The 16,515-nt window shown below is 40.6% G+C and overlaps 1 protein-coding gene across 4 annotated transcripts in view; it reads left to right on the top strand.

Annotated features, from left to right (window-relative positions):
* SMURF1 (SMAD specific E3 ubiquitin protein ligase 1) overlaps nt 1-16,515 on the top strand; it is a 45,382-nt gene that overhangs the window by 21,760 nt on the left and 7,107 nt on the right. For 2 of the 4 annotated variants that reach the window (XM_069870563.1, XM_069870562.1), the window contains exons 2-14: nt 5,128-5,166; nt 5,795-5,903; nt 6,512-6,645; nt 6,762-6,827; nt 7,681-7,756; nt 8,084-8,337; nt 9,134-9,218; nt 11,182-11,328; nt 12,580-12,784; nt 13,037-13,140; nt 13,911-14,025; nt 14,991-15,169; nt 16,005-16,142. In XM_069870563.1, coding sequence (XP_069726664.1) covers nt 5,128-5,166; nt 5,795-5,903; nt 6,512-6,645; nt 6,762-6,827; nt 7,681-7,756; nt 8,084-8,337; nt 9,134-9,218; nt 11,182-11,328; nt 12,580-12,784; nt 13,037-13,140; nt 13,911-14,025; nt 14,991-15,169; nt 16,005-16,142 — 1,651 coding nt within the window. The remainder of the gene's footprint in view (nt 1-5,127; nt 5,167-5,794; nt 5,904-6,511; nt 6,646-6,761; nt 6,828-7,680; nt 7,757-8,083; nt 8,338-9,133; nt 9,219-11,181; nt 11,329-12,579; nt 12,785-13,036; nt 13,141-13,910; nt 14,026-14,990; nt 15,170-16,004; nt 16,143-16,515) is intronic. The other 2 variants (XM_069870565.1, XM_069870564.1) reach the window with 1 other exon arrangement.

Raw genomic sequence — 16,515 nt, 5'->3', positions numbered from 1 at the left:
TCATTAGTGAAGGCCACTCTCTTGACACATCTGTATAAAATCAGTTCTGTACAGCAAATTGGTTTATTTGGCAAAGGTAATGGAAGACTTCAGTTCTGTTTATCTTTTTCGGCATGCTCAGCACTGCAGTGATTCGGATTCGGTTACGGAGAAGTTAAAGCACTCCATGGGTTTATGCATTTCAGTCTCAAGCAGACAGAGAGAAAGACCAAAAGTATTCCTAAAGCAAACAAAGAACAGAATAGGAAACAAAACTAGAATAGAAACCTTGGCCTTTGTGGTGACAATTTAAACTCCAGTTGGTGAATCAAGTGCTACGTTTCAGTTCAGTGATGTGGCCAGCTATGAAGAAACAGCGTTTTTGCACACTTGGTACCTTCAGCCATCTTCCTCTTTAAACTCTTTCTCTTTTACCCTACCGAGCATAAATGATTGTCACCCTTTAAAAAAGCAGAACACTTAAAATCTACACAGGTTGCCTAGTAATAGAAACAAATACAGACATTTATCTGCAGCAAAGTCTCATTTAAAGTTATGTTCAGAGAACAGAACGGTAATAGGAGTCTTTCGTAAATGGGGCTTGGAAGGGGCAGCTTGTGGTGTTCAGAACCGTTTGGACAAGACGTGATTTCACGTAACACATTCAGCAACAATTTTAATTGTGGACCATGGTGCTCTGGGGCATTAGAGCAGCATGTGGTAAATAGATGATGGTTGCTTTTGGGTTTTGGAGGCTTTTTTTCACTTCAAGCGCATTATTTTTGCTGTGCAGGCTTCTGTTTTTCTGATTGGCAGGGGTTTTGCTGGGCTAAAAAGTCTGTTAGGCAGCACCCGGGGGTCTGTCCTGCTGTCCGACGGCATGGCTGGAGCAGTCCTCACCTCACATGGGCTGCCAGCTTCGCAAGGCCAGAGCTGGGCAGGTTCTGAAGCTGTAGCAGGAATGTCCCCATTACTTGGATGCGTTGAATTTGACCTGCTTTGCAGCCTTTTTTTGTCAGTGGTATGCAGTAATTTCAGTTTTGTTTTATGTCAAGATCTTTATTCCTGTCTCCTCCAAAGCCTCATTGTTCTTCTTTGCTTCTTGCTTATATCTTAAAACAAACCAATCAACCTGTGATGCTTTTAATGATTATGCTACATATCTGCATGATTAAAGATGGCCTACCCAGAAGTAAATATTAAGCTAAGTCCTTTCTACGTCATCAGCCTGCTGGCCTGTGTTTATCTTCTGTCAGAAAGGAAAACGAATGTATCCCGGAATCTCACTGCCTGTTTGCACAAGCACAAATGATTAACGTGGAATATCAAATGGACGGCCAAACACGGCTGGAAGGTGTATTTGCTAGTGTTTTTCAGGATGACCTTCCCCCCCTTTCCTGAGGAAGTGTGGACACACCACTGGTTTGTCTTGTCTTCATCTGAATCGAATGCATCAATAGCTCAGATCCTACCTGCGTGTAGAAGTCCTTAATGAAAGCAAGGAGGCTCTCGCTTTTAACGCACAAAGTGTGAATTAATGCAGTGCCAGGTGCAAATTTACCTGCTGTTTTGCACTGGTGCAGGATGGGAACTATGGAATCTTTTCATAGCTTACCTTTTTCTCTTTTTTCTTGTGTCCCAAACCACAACTCCCTGGTTCTTACACTGAGCTGCTGAAAACAGTCTTGGCACCATGCTATGGGCTGGGGCATCTTGTATGTGAATAAACCCAGTGTAGATGCAGAGACAGCGATGTGAAGACTCTTGCGGGCCAGCAGCCATCCGCTGAGCACTGACAGGAGGAGCTTGCACACGAAGGTTTTGATTTTGTAGGCTGGGTCTGTTTTCTTGGGGATGTTTGAAATGGTTCCTCACCCAGCCTGTCTTTCTCTGCCGCCGCTCTGAAGTGCTGGCCGTGCTGCAGAGGTGGGTGCTTGGGTGGTGAAGCAGCACTTTTCTGATGCAATTCTCGGCCGGGTTGTTCAGACATGGGTGCCACTTTGTGCTTTCCTTACTACACCCGTCTGTAGCTCGCTCCTGCGGCACCTCCGGAACCACAGCAGATGATTCATTCCTGCTTTGGAAGCAGAATGGACAACCAGGAGCTGGCAGTGGAACCGCTCCACTTGTTCAAATTGCATCTGCATTGAAGACATCCCCGGGGTGAATACTGACTTTGTATAAGGCTCATCCTTTCTTCACCTCCTGCCAAATATGCTTTCACACTAGTACTTCACCCAGCCGGCTAATTTGGCCTTTGAAATTATCTCAATAACGTCAGGTACTTATAAAAACATTCCCATCCCTTTATAAATATTATAATCTAGATGTAAAGACATTGTTTCGATGTTGTTTGGGATCTGTTGTATTAAAGAAATTGTTCTTGAGTGCTGTGCAGCGATCCAGAGCGGAGTGTAAACAAATACTGTGTCAAGCTGAAACAAGTTGGTTGACTTTGAGAAGGCAGAATGTAAATGCCCTGTCAGGAGAAATAGTACCTTTTGTAACATTGCAGCAAATGCGGGGAGATTGCTCCTGCTGACAAACCCTAAACCTTCCCTGTTTAAAAGAAAAAAGAAATGAAAGGAAAAAGCTCTTTGGAGAGATGGGAAGTAGGCAAAGACGAGGTTTGTGCAAAGTGCATCTCGGGTGCCTGGTTTGCGGATAAGTATCTATCCTGTTCTCCTATGCTGCCTCTGATGCAGGGATAAAATTAATAATTTTTTAAGCCTTTGTAGCTAAATCTGCCCGAGTTCACAGGTTTGGAGCTTGCAGTAGCAGCAGTCAGATCCTGCTTCCAGTCTCACTGAAGTCCTGCTGGAGGGAATGCATTTAAAATGCAAATCTGGCATATGCCCAGCTTTACAGAGCAGGGAGGGGCTGTCTGCTCCGCTGCTGGCATGGATTCATGCCCAAGTCTCCCATTGCTGACCTTTGTCACCTGTTCCCTTACTGGAATTTAGAAATCTGTGGCTTTTAAGCAATAGAGCACTTGAAAGTATTTTTTTCTCTAGTGGGTTTAATATGCAAATAGTGGAGCAGAGCCAATGGTCCATCTTGGGCAGCCTGATTCCGGAGATTGCTCCATAAAGGTTTATTCCAGCTATTAGCTGTTGTGCCAATATTTTTCTTACAAGAAAGAGTAATGATTTTTGCAACTTAAAATTGAGGGTTTCACAGGCTGCAACTGAAAGTTGGCAGCCGTGCTCCTCTGCTGTAAAGTGAAAGCCTGTGGCAGAGGGAAAAAGAGTTAAATGAACAAATATAATTCTTCAATAACAGCTTTAGAAACCAGCACTGCTGGTTCGCTCCAGAAAGTACACATGAAATATAGAATAAAGGTAATAATTACCTAGTCGTTAGTTGCAGATGTCACACTTCTCCAGCTCAATAATGTATTCTTGAAATTGGGGACGGAAAAGTAAAATGAGTTGTTTGATTTAAAAAAAAAAGCTCCATCACTCACAGGAACTTTAAAATTCCTTTTGGCTAGTGCTAAAACAGCCAAGTTCTGATTTTACTTGTACTTCTTTTCTGGTTTTCTCATATTTTTTACTCTGAAGCACATGCAACAGGAAGAGGAAATTAAGGGTTGCTTTGTTGTGCTTCCATAGAGCGGTGAACGGTGATTCCATAATCCTGTTTTGTTTCAAACTGAATTCCCATGGTCCTGCAGACTTCTCATTTTTGGTCAGTTGTTAAAAAAAGAAATCCAAGAGAAGCGTTCTGTGATTATGCAGTTTGCCAGTGTAAGAAATAAGTAACTTTTAATCCATTCTAAAAATAGTTTCCCAGTGCAGCTGCTGTAATTATTCTTAAGACGGAGGATTTGTGTATTTTTTTCCATGAGCATCTGGGTTAAATAGTGGATTTCTTTGGTCTGTTTGCTTGATGTGTGAAGTGAGGCGGTTTTTAATCCGCTGGCACTGTTAGGTGGGGAATGCTGCTCTGGAGCGGACAGGTGGGATTCTGGTAGAAGTGTAAACAAACCTAAAGATAAATATTTGTTCCCGTATTGTTGCTGCCTTGCCTTTCCCCAAGATGGATTTAAGGAGAGAGTGAGTGGAAGACGGGAGCAAGGCAAGGTAGAGATGGGAAGGAGAAATGGTCCATACCCAGGGAAACAGCCGTCTGAGCATCTTCTGAGCATTCATTCTGCTGAAAGATAAGAACTGGGAGGGAAAGAGGCTGCCTCAAACCTAGTTAGGTCTTTTACAGCGATCTTCCTCTCTTGGATGCTGGTTTTAGATAATTTGGAGCTCTAATATTTTCATCTTTGGCTCTGTAGTTATTTTTCCTGGTCTGTTGTAAGAATGACTTGAATTGCAGGGATCGTACTGAGCAGGCCTTATTGAAAAGTGAAATTAGGCTTGTGGCTGGTAATGGACCTCGTAGAGATGGAGAGTGTTGAGAGCTTCCTGATCTAATTTTTGATAGGACTGGTTGGACTCGATGATCCAGTGGGTCTCTTCCAACCTGGTTGTTCTATGATTCTATGATAATTTTTGTTTAAACTACTGTGGTGTTTAGTGGAATTGGAGAGAGAGAAATGATGTCTTATTTGTGACCCTTTCAACGGAAAATACATGGAAGTAGGGTTTTTTCCCTATTTTTTTTCTGCCAAATGAGGTCCTGTTATACCACAAACCCACTTTGTATTTGCAAATGGCTTACCCTGTTACAACACATCTCCTCTGTTTTGTTTTATGTACCAGTTGTGTGCAAAGAGCAGGGTTTGCATGGTGTTTGATGGGACTCAGCTTAGAGGTCTCCTCTAGGAGTCCCAGAACCATTCCTGGCTCAGAAACTGTTCACTCCTGCTTCCAAATGGGTGGATTCTGGAACAACGTGACAGAATTGTGCTTTAGCATTTGTATAAGCACACAGTACAGAAAATGAGGAGATTTTAACACAAAGGGACTTTAATTAAATCTTTTTTTATTTTGTTGCAACAGAAAAAAAGCAAAGGGATTGTTTTCTTTAAGTAAATACGTATTCTAGTCACAGACAAAGAAAACAATTGCTCCCGTTTACTATTTGGGTGGGTTTATATGAATTACAGTCAGGTAGCATTGTAGCAGGGATGATTGCCAGAAAGCTTTTTTGTAATGGTTTTAAGATTTCTTTATCTGATATTTTCTTTTGCAGTGTTATGTGCCAAGAACCTTGCAAAGAAAGATTTCTTCAGTAAGTATGCCCTGATCATATAACTTTCTGCCTCTGATTAATCAGATTTCTTTGTAGATTGTGCATTACTGTCATGGCTCATCTAGGGAAGTTTTGTTCTGTGGTTCCATTCTTTCAATAACATTGCATTTTGACACAAGTACACGTTACCCTGTATTGTATTTAGTTAGTGAAGACTCTTGGTTTGGAAAGACAGAGGACTCACAAATTCTAGTTGAGAGTCTGGCTGATGAGGTCACAGGGAAAGGGGGCACCAAGAGCATCCATCTCAGACACCTCTGTTTGTAAAGCATGCCAGGGGGATGAGTGAAATATCCCAGAGCTGCACACTCTGTATTACATTAAAGACCGAATAAAATCGACTGCTCATCAATATGCACGTGTCACTTGAGCACCGGTAAATTAAGCATCTTTTGTTTTCTATAAACTTACACCATTTATGGAAGATAGCAGTCCATACCACCTTCTAATTAGGAGCTTGATTCTCTATTTTGGGTTTACTAAAATAGTTTTAAGATAACAGCAACTTTCCTTGCTTGGGTGGGAGGAACAAGCAGCTCATGACAGCATTATCCTGGAAGAAGCAAACCAAAGAATATTATATTTAATAGCATTTTCCCCTCCACAGGACTTCCTGACCCGTTTGCAAAAATAGTTGTTGATGGGTCGGGTCAGTGCCATTCAACTGACACTGTGAAGAACACGTTGGACCCCAAATGGAACCAGCATTACGATCTGTGAGTTGTTCATCAAGTCATAAGTAAAAATTACTCCAGGGATTTATACAGTAAACGGAATGCAAGAGCTGCCACTGCAGCTTCGTTTTGTGCTTGCAGAAAGAGTCACATTTGCTGAGGAGGACTGATTTTTTGCAACAAGAGATTACCTGTTAATAACAGGAGTGGTGTTTATCTTCTAGGTGTTTGAATTTGGAACCAGTTGTGTGTCAGCTACACAGCCTAACTACATAGAATAAACTCTACCGGATTAGTGCAGTCTGTCTTTTCCAGAAGATTGTCCTTGTTGTAGTGATTTATTTTCTTCACATTATTAGAAACATAAATTGTAAAGTTTTGTATGTTAATCAGCTTGTTGCGTAGCTCTTAATGAGGTTATCTGTAGTTAAATTAGAGCTGCAGCGATATCAATTTAACACGCTGTGTGAAATCAGAGTGCAGTAATTCATTAATAATACTATTTCAGGCTTAAGCACTTCTGTATTGATAATAAAGCAGCATGACCAATGTACTAAAAAGTATTAGTTTGTACCAAATAATGCACAAATCCTGTGGAGTAAAAAGGTATTTTTCTAAAATTACTCTTCTAATATGTGGTTTTTTCCTAGATATGTTGGAAAGACAGATTCCATAACAATCAGTGTATGGAACCATAAAAAAATCCACAAGAAGCAGGGAGCTGGCTTCCTGGGGTGTGTCCGACTCCTCTCCAATGCCATCAGCAGGCTAAAAGATACTGGATGTAAGAGCAATCCCTAACTGGTGCAATCGAGAACCTTCCCTGCCTTATAGTCAGGGTAGTGAATGGCATTCCCACCTCCCCAGTGTTTTGTTGATCTTTCCAATTCTCGTTTGCAGACCAGCGTTTGGATCTATGCAAACTAAATCCCACAGATACCGATGCTGTGCGAGGCCAAATAGTGGGTAAGAAAACTCTTGGCTAGAGTTTCATCGTCTTGGGTAAATACACCATATGGACAAGTGTTGTATTAAAATAGAAACCTGTAGTCATTATTGCTTCCGTGCCTTTCCTGTGTTGTTTCTTTTGACTTTAATCAGATTAAATTACAGAACCTGAAAATTGTCTTTGTACTCCTATGTAGGAGTTTGTTTTCTCTCAACTGGTAATGTGAAACACTATTAAGATGAGAAACCTTACATCTGGCAAGGTTTCTGATGCAGCTCTGGAGGGCTGGATGTCACCACAAAACTGATTGTGCTTGGACCAAGGTGACAAGCAAAGAGAATCTTAAGTGGAAAAGAGGATCCGGAGGAGTTTAATTTTGCAAATTGCAGTTATAATACCTTTGACTCATGTAACCAATTTCCAAATTTCAACAAGGCAGCACTAGTTTTAAGACTAATTTACCCCATCTCACCAGGTTTTGCAGCCTCCCAACCCAAGCTATTCATTGATGCATAAATGTCTTTGGCAAAACCTAAATTCTCACTGTAATGATGACATCTAGTGGTAATTTCTGTCCAGCTTAACTTTCTGGGTCCTCATGAAACACAGATGTAGAACTTAATATTTGATACTTAAAGAAACAGACTCAGCTGAAGTTTTCATGTGGTCATACGTCTGGTTTCCCTTCTCCATTTTTAAAAATCAATAATACTTTAGAGTTATAGAAAGAGTTTTGGTAAGTGTTGTGTCCTCATGCGCAGGGTATAGCTTTCCTAATATTTTACCCTGCATAAATGTGGGTTGTTTGACTTTATGTTGGTTTTAAGGGAGAAGTTGTTATTTTATTATTAACTTGTGTTTGTTTTTCAGTCAGTTTACAGACACGGGACAGAATAGGCACGGGAGGTTCTGTAGTGGACTGTAGAGGGCTTCTGGAGAATGAAGGGTAAGGATTGTTTTCATTACACGTAATTAGAAAAGTGATGTGTGTGGAAAGAATATAATTAACGCTCAAAATCTGAAATATCAGTGTGACTGATAGCATCTGGGAATAATTAACAGGTAGTAAGTCATAGCTGAACACTTAGTTGAAGAAAATAAACTAACCTGATTAGGACTTGGTATTTTTTACTGGTGCTTCTGGTACTTCAGTGAGAAATATGGGATATAAAAGCACTAAGGGAGTGACATATCTTGGGTTAAAAAAGTAATGGAGAGATAGGTAGAAACAGTTATTTCTGCATTCACTTCTCTGTGATGGAAACTCTTGAAGTTTCCCCATTTTCAGAACGGTTTATGAAGATTCCGGACCGGGAAGGCCGCTGAGCTGTTTTATGGAAGAACCAGCGCCGTATACAGACACTACGGGGGCTGCTGGTGGAGGCAACTGTCGCTTTGTAGAGTCCCCCAGTCAAGATCAGAGGCTTCAGGCACAGCGACTTCGGACACCTGAAGTCCGAGGGCATGCACAGACACCTCAAAACAGGCCACATGGTCACCAGTCGCCTGACCTACCGGAAGGCTATGGTAAGGGTTTCCTAGAACTATAAATCTGAAGTTTTTTTCATAAGACTTCAGAGAAGAATTCTCCCATTTTAATATAAAGATGTGGTTTACTCGTTAGAACATGCAGCATCCACGTGGATCTAATGGTCTGTGTTTTGGAAAAGGAACTGTACGGTGCAGATGGAAGTTTGAGATTGGCTAATTAGCAGTTGGCTATGCCAGGATACACTGAGGGGCTGATGGTAAATTAAACATGAGTTTGTGATATGATGCTGTTACAGAAAATTCACTGCTAATCTTGGCTGTGTATCTAGGGAGAACAACTGTAAAAGCTCTTTAAACTAGAGCAGTCATGCTATTTTTGCCTTCCCCCTTGGCATGTTGTGTAGGTTTGAGCCCACATTTGAGAACAGATCAGGAAAATATAAAAGCAACAAAGAAGCCAGTAGTACAGAAGGTTAGGGAGGATAAGATTAAGGAGAATTTAAATCTTGGAAAAGAGCACAACAAATCTAGGAGTAAAGAAATCCAGTTTAGGGATTCAGGTTGTCTCACAATCTAAAAATAAAAATACAGACTAAAACATACTGGTGCATGGGTCTGAATTGCAAAATAACACTGAAATATGTAGTCAGGTAAATTTGTAAAAACAGTGTTTAAGGACAAAACAGTTGATGCTGCAAGAGATCGGGAGATGCCGCAAGTACTTTCTCCCAGCTCTGACGGAGAGAGAATATGCAGATGGCTTTGAACAAACTTTTTATTCTGTTTTTTTTCAGATTTGTAATTGAGAATAATCTTTCTTCCCTTTTCACAGAACAAAGAACAACGGTACAGGGACAGGTTTATTTTTTGCACACACAGACTGGAGTTAGCACATGGCATGACCCAAGGATACCAAGGTACCTGCGTAAAGTTATCAAGTCAGGGGATTTTGGAGTGGGTGGGTGTCTGTGGCAGTAAGCTGAATCTTCAAGAGCAAAAATCTATTAAATGGCCTGTCTAGAGGAATTCTGTATCTTCATAGTTACCTTTTCACCAAACATCAAAGATTGCTCTTTTGAAAGAAGGAGTCATCTACTTGTGAGTCATAGGGGGAAGACATAGGTAATCCTTCAGGGCTTCTGTTTTGACAAACTCTTCTAAAATATTGATGTGACTTTGTTTCTTACCCAAACTTTTTTTGTACTAATACAACTAGGACTTCAAATTAAATGAAAAATTGTTTCTTGAGTACTGAACTTGTAAGTTCTGCTCAAACAGAGCTCACTTGTGCAGAGATTTCTCATCATCTTTAAACTTGAAGTGGTGTTGGGGGTTTTTTTATGTGTTAGGCCAACGGTTTGCAGCTAGAAAACTTGAATCCTCCACATGATTAATTTATTAAAGCCTCTTTAAACCTTAACCTGTAGTTAATCCAGGTCTTTGTGACTAAGGTCTGGTGCTCTTCTTTGAGGAGCATTGAATCTGGGCCATTTTGCTGCACCACCTGCACACCAGATTCAGGAGTGGAACACAGAGTTCATAACTTCTTCAGCTGCTGTGCTGGCTGGATAATACATGGATGTGATACAGGATATTAGAAAAATGATATCAAGTAGTGTAGACAAGAGTGTTGATAAAACCACAGCATATGGAAGGATATGAAAAATAAAGTTGAGAGAGAAAATAGCTGATCTTAGATTAGCTGGTATGGTCAGAAGAAGAAATGACAACGCTCATTCATTCACATCACTTGTGTCAGACTTGTGTGCCCAAAGCCTCGTCTCATCTTCAGTGATGCTGGTGGGACTAGTGAAGGGCATTGCTGCTTCTCTCAACAAATCTTAGAGCCAGGTTTTCAGGACCAGCAATGTAAGTGGACACAACAATGTCTTACAAGTTGCAGGTCACTCTTGTTTTGGCTAAAAGCAGCTTTCTTAGTACCAAGTTGCAGTGCCAGACCCTAACCTGGGCATTTAGCACAGATGTAGGTTAAAACTTAATGTAAGCAGATCTCTAAAGTACTTTCAGATGCCCAGCTGATTGAGACAAATGGTTACAACCATAATCTTCTTTAAGGAGCCTAACAAAGGCTTGTCTGTCTCCCTGTACTCCTTCCTGGCTTAGACTCACTCTGACACTAATGAAGCCTTTGGTGTACAAAGTGTTTCTACCTTTTCTAAAGCCTCTTGGTTTACTCATTTGTACTGACATTGCATGGTTGGATTTAGGTAAGGAAATTGAGTGGTGCCTTCTGCCTTGGATAACAGATGAATCCACGCCAGCTGCCTGTGATAAAAGGGGTGAATGTGTTGATAAAGCCTTGCTCTCAGTGATTTATAAGTCATATAGTTAGGATTCCAGCTGTATCTGATTAAAGAAGTGATTTGTTTTAAGGTGATTTTAGCATTTGGCAGCCTGAGCCTGTTGACTTACTGAGTCTTTGGAGACAGTGGTTGGTGTGGAAGCCATTGTTTAATTATTTAGTTTTCTACACATGGATCACATTAGTGATAAAGAGAATCTTTATGTGAATTTTTTGCTATGAAAACATGTCTCTTCTTCCTCATACAGCCCGTCGGAAGCCCTGCCATCACCTAAATGATGATGCATATATTGAAGTTACTTTTAGGCTTGTATGGATTTGTTATTTTCTAGATGTTTTGCTGAATTTGCCTTCCTATCTGTGTACCATAGGGAGTTGCACTGCTTAGATTGAGGACTCTAAAATCACAGCATTAAAACAGCTATTCTGACCTCTCTAAGGCTTCCATAGCCTAGAATCACTGTGCACCAAAATAATATCCCTCTCTCCCCTGAACATGATTTGATTTCATCTTGACTTCAGGAGCGCTTTAACTTTTTGTTTGCTTTTCTCCTTAGAGACCTTAACAGTGTGAATTGTGATGAACTAGGACCTTTGCCTCCAGGTTGGGAAGTTAGAAGTACAGTTTCAGGAAGAATATATTTTGTAGATCATAACAACAGAACCACACAATTCACAGATCCACGACTACATCACATCATGAAGTAAGAATCTTGCCTGTTAAATAATTCATCTCGAGTTTGGATTCCTAAACCTTTTATTTTTGTCCAATTTCAGCCACAGTCTGGGAGTCATGAGGGACTGAAAAGCTGCATGATGATGTTATTGGGGAACAGATGCAGCCGATGCTCTAGTCAAGGTCTGAGCATTGGTTCTTAGTGCTGGTTTTATCTAACCTTTTTGCAGAGACTCTTAAAAAATGTATTTACTATGCTTCTCAGTCCTCAGGTTTAAGGGAGAGTTTGCTTATTTCAGCACTTATCTCTCTGAGCTAGTTTGAGAAAATTGCACTAAGTTGTGCTGGGGTGACCATGCAGCTCTGGAAGCGCTTGGGTGTGGGACAGAGAGTCAGCTAGGTGGTTCCATAGCAACCAGCTTATACCTCTCTTGCTTAGCAGTTCGAGCTATGCTAGACCTGACTTGGCTTTGTGCTCCCTTGAGCTTCAGACAACAGAAATATAAAGCCAGTCTGGCTGCCTGGTGCTGTGCCCATCCAGCTCAGGTTTAGCAGAGTTTAATAAGCTTAAGCTCTGCATCATGCAAAGACAGCTGAACTGTTAGAGAATTGGCCCTGGAAGCAGCCTGGCAGTGCTTGTTGTGCCCAAGATCAGACTTTGTCTTGGATCTGAGTTGTTTGTGCTTGAAGCCAGCTGGGGAATCTGCATCTAAAACATAATTGTTCTTCAAGCCAGATAAAGCACTCATGGATAAGGATACTTGAATGTATGAAGCTGCAGCTGTTGGGACAAGTACATCTTTCTCTTTTAATAACCGTAAATGCAGTGCTTTTACTGTATGAAGAATCTTCAGCCTTATTTAGCATGGAGCTGGAATAAAACTCATTTCAGTTGTTAGATGGTTCCACTTATAAAGCTGTTGTTTGTTTCACTAGAGGTCTCTGTGTCATGCACTTGAAAGTTGTCTCCATATGGGAGAAATACCACGCTAACTTTTTAATTGCTGCTCAGTCAGCAGTCAGTGATCACGCTCCACAGCCCTCCACAACATATTGCCATGTAAAAACTGAGCTGAAAAATGCTGAAACTCTTTGTAAATAAATATCTGCATTCCGTACATCCTTGAATGTAGGGTAATTCTCCTATAGAAGTTACCCAGCTGAATGTACATTTTGCTCCAGGTTCCTCTTAGAGAAGTTTAATCAGTTCTTCCATTGTTATTTCACATATTCCTTTTTATTATGCTTCTAGAATAAATATTTCACTTTTCTTTCAAAGCCATCAATGCCAGCTAAAAGAGCCCAGCCAGCAGCCTCTGACAGCTCCAAATGAGGGGTCACTAGAAGATGGTGAGGAGTTACCTGCACAAAGATATGAAAGAGACTTGGTACAAAAGTTGAAAGGTCTTAGACATGAGCTCTCTCTTCAGCAACCACAGGCTGGTCACTGCCGCATCGAAGTATCCAGGGAGGAAATATTTGAGGTATTTGACTTTTTACTACTGTCAACAGCTTTTGTAACTGGAGAGTTAATTAAAACTGGTCTTCAATTGTAGCAAGTCTGCTTCATGAAAGAGGTGGTGAATACCACCAAGTGTTGGCATTGGAATTCGCTTCAGATTAGCACTTTAACAGAATAATGTTTTCTGTAGTTGAGTAACAGTCTATATAATAGTATTGCATCTAAGTAGACTTATTTATAAGAAGGAAATGTCTGTTTTTCTTAATTCCTACAGGAATCTTACCGTCAGATAATGAAGATGAGGCCAAAGGACTTGAAAAAGAGACTTATGGTGAAATTTCGAGGAGAGGAAGGCCTGGATTATGGAGGAGTAGCAAGGTGAGATTTGGGGGTTTGTCTGGCACTTGCTTAACTGTAAAATTGTCCTTGAAGTGACCTGTGACTCATATAATTCCCTTTTGAATTATCTGTTAATGGTATATTTAAGTTATTTGTGATCTAGTTTATAGGTAGGGGTCATAGGTTCAGTCTTCATTTCATGGTAGGTTGGAAAGTGGAAGCATGTGATTTAACTGTTGTCCCACAGCCCTCCTGGTGTCAAAGGCTTGCACTAAATTATTTGATTTGCTTTGGATTTGGGAACGTTACTGAACTTTCTGCTGACAGCAGAGATTCTCTAGTCATCAAGCATTTGCAGGAAAACAGCATTTCTAAAGACCTGCAGTCATGGAGGTGGTCCTAAACATTTGAATATTTTCTTGTGCTGTACAGGTTGCAGAGGAAGTCAATCCTGTAGTCTCCCAATATCTGAACTCTGTACAAAGTCATGGATTTTTTTGGAAGTGGGTCTTATTCAGACTCAGTTTGCTGATGGCGTTGTCTGACAGCGTGTGATAGCTACTCTAATTGATGTTAATCCCTTCAGCACTTCTAAACTGAGACAAGTTTGCCTGTGAGGGGAGTAAGGCACTTTATGGGGTTTTAAGCATCCCTTTTAGGTTTGCAAGCCGAGGGCAGTACGAGGTGATCTGACTTTGAAATCAGTGTTTCTTAACTGGTGAGTGGTTTGATGGTTCACAATAATTGTGTTGTCTGAAACTGAAGTGGAAGTTGCACCCTTCTAAAATACATTTATTTTTTTTTCCCAGAGAATGGTTGTATTTACTGTGCCATGAAATGTTAAATCCCTACTATGGACTCTTCCAGTACTCCACGGATAATATATACATGCTGCAAATCAACCCAGACTCTTCTATCAATCCTGTAAGTATTGACCTCAGAGTGACACACCTACTTTAACAGATGTCCCCTGCAATTTTATTTATATCTGCTCTTCCATGGCAAGAGTGTAAACTGAGGGGTAAAGCAGAATAAGAATGTGTTAATGAGTCTTATATTGATATAGGATGGAGCAGAGGGGTTTTGTTCAGAGATTAAAAGCATGAGAGAGGAGGTATTCTTTGATAATTATTTGATTTTGAGTTTCCTGGACACTGACTGGGGTGCACGATCATTCTGAGAAGATACACAAGGGTGAAATTCATCTTCACTGTGAATGCAGACGGTTGTGTAAGCAACGTTGCATCCTAAGCAGTGTTCATCCTGTGGCTGCAGGGGTTTGTCTGCTTTGCTTTCCCTTTCTCAGCGAGCTGCTGCGCTAGCTTTTTTTTTCTTACTAGATGATTTGTATTGATGCAGACCCTAAAAGGAGCCACCATTCTGTATTGCTACAAGGGAAATCTTCCTGACATAACATTTCCTGACATTTGCCCTTTAAGATGGGAGAGACAGATTGGAAGAATGTCAACCATAGGACTTATGTTTCAGTTTTCAAAAGTCAGTTCATAAGCAACATGAAAGACATGAAGGAGACAAGCAGATGACCTGCTTCCCCAAGAGCAAAAGGATTTTGATGATTAAACAGTGAATAAAGTAATTTGTTTGGAATTGTCACATTCTGGGGAAAAAAATTTTCCCGCAAGTTTTGCTCTTTGAGAAGTCTAGAGGGCTTGCATCCAGTTTACTCGTCAGGTAATGCACAGAGACTTGTTTGAGGCATTTAATCATTAAATGCTGCTGATTTTGGTTATGTTATGAGGAAAAGTGGTGGCTCCTTTTGTCCAGAGGTTTGCATTTAACCTGCACTGAAGATACAAGGGAGGGCACAGATATAACCACAAGATGTCAGTGTCTTCCCACTCCCTGAGTTTTCTCTCCTCTCCCTGCAGGACCATTTGTCTTATTTCCATTTTGTTGGTCGGATAATGGGTTTGGCTGTGTTCCATGGACACTATATCAATGGCGGTTTCACAGTGCCCTTTTACAAACAGCTTCTGGGGAAGCCCATTCAGCTCTCCGATCTGGAATCTGTTGACCCAGAACTACATAAAAGTTTAGTCTGGATCTTGTAAGTACTGTATTTATCAATTGTCTGGCTGTAGAGAAGATGCGTTAGAGTATGTTTGCAATAGAGAAATTATGCTTTATGGGAAACGTTTGCAAAAGTCTTGTAGTGGGGGAGTTCTGTACAAAATTATTGAACTACTGTTTCTATGTCAAAAAGCTCAAGGTACTTGAGAAATTCTCGCTGCAGAGTCTGTGTTAGCTCTCATTGCAGCAAAGTAGATACTGAGTTGTTAAGTGTTGCATGGGTGTGATAGAATACCACAGTATCAGAACCCAAACTCTGGACAGAGTTCTGATAAGTAGAGTCTTATTCAAAAGAAAAACAACTGATTAAAATGGGAATAAATGGAAGTAGTTTTGGGATCTCTACACTTACTATTTAGAACAAAATCCAACATTCATTGTGGCTTTGGGGCTCTTCATCACTGCCTTGCATTACCTTGATTTCTTTACCTAAATGCTGTTTTGAGGTTACTGATGATGTTGAAGCTCCCTGCGTGTGATCTGTTCCATGCTTCACAGTCATGCATGCCAGCAGATCAGATTATTGCTGTGTGTATATGTGTGTGTTTGTGTATATATTATTTTATTCATCATCCGGAGTTCTGCCACAACTAGATGTATGATGCAAATCTGGTCAGGCTCTTTAACATGCATTAAGCTACACAGAAATGGGTGATGGTGGCAATATTCCTCTACTGGTGTGTAATGCAGATGGCTGGTTACTAGGTTTATCCTGAAGACTAGGCATTCAAATACCAAACTGTCAGCATCACCGCTGAGAGTTATCAAAATATGAAAAATACTCAGTTAGCCTTTTGTGTTTCCATCGTCAGAGAGAACGATATCACCCCAGTTCTGGACCATACTTTTTGTGTGGAACACAATGCTTTTGGGCGGATTTTACAGCATGAGCTCAAACCAAATGGCAGGAATATTCCAGTGACAGAAGAGAACAAGAAAGAATATGTCAGGTATTGTAGAACAAAAATATATCCCATAAGTGTAATGGAAAGAAAGTAGTAAGCAGATTAATTATTTTATGTAGTGAAACCTAAGGAAATGGGTATTTTGGGGGGAAATACCTGAGTCTTAAATGTCACAAGCATTCTCACACAATGCCCAGTTGTAAGACCTGGGAAGATGAAGCTGTGAATTGTACTTTGGTTTTTCTGTTGATGGTGCAGTAATTAATAATTGATGGTAAAAGGAACTGATAAGCACTTCTTTTATAATACAGAATGTGTATTAGAACAAGTCCCTCTGTAGAGCAATCGTTTTCCAGCTCTGCTATAAAAAGCCCAGTCGTATCTAGCTCATCATCCCTGATTTTTTTTCCCCCCACAG

Source organism: Phaenicophaeus curvirostris, chromosome 16, assembly GCF_032191515.1.
Source record: "Phaenicophaeus curvirostris isolate KB17595 chromosome 16, BPBGC_Pcur_1.0, whole genome shotgun sequence".
NCBI classification, from domain to species: domain Eukaryota; kingdom Metazoa; phylum Chordata; class Aves; order Cuculiformes; family Cuculidae; genus Phaenicophaeus; species Phaenicophaeus curvirostris.
The sequence above is the reverse complement of the archived record's forward strand: the minus strand, read 5'-3'. Positions and strand labels throughout refer to the sequence as shown.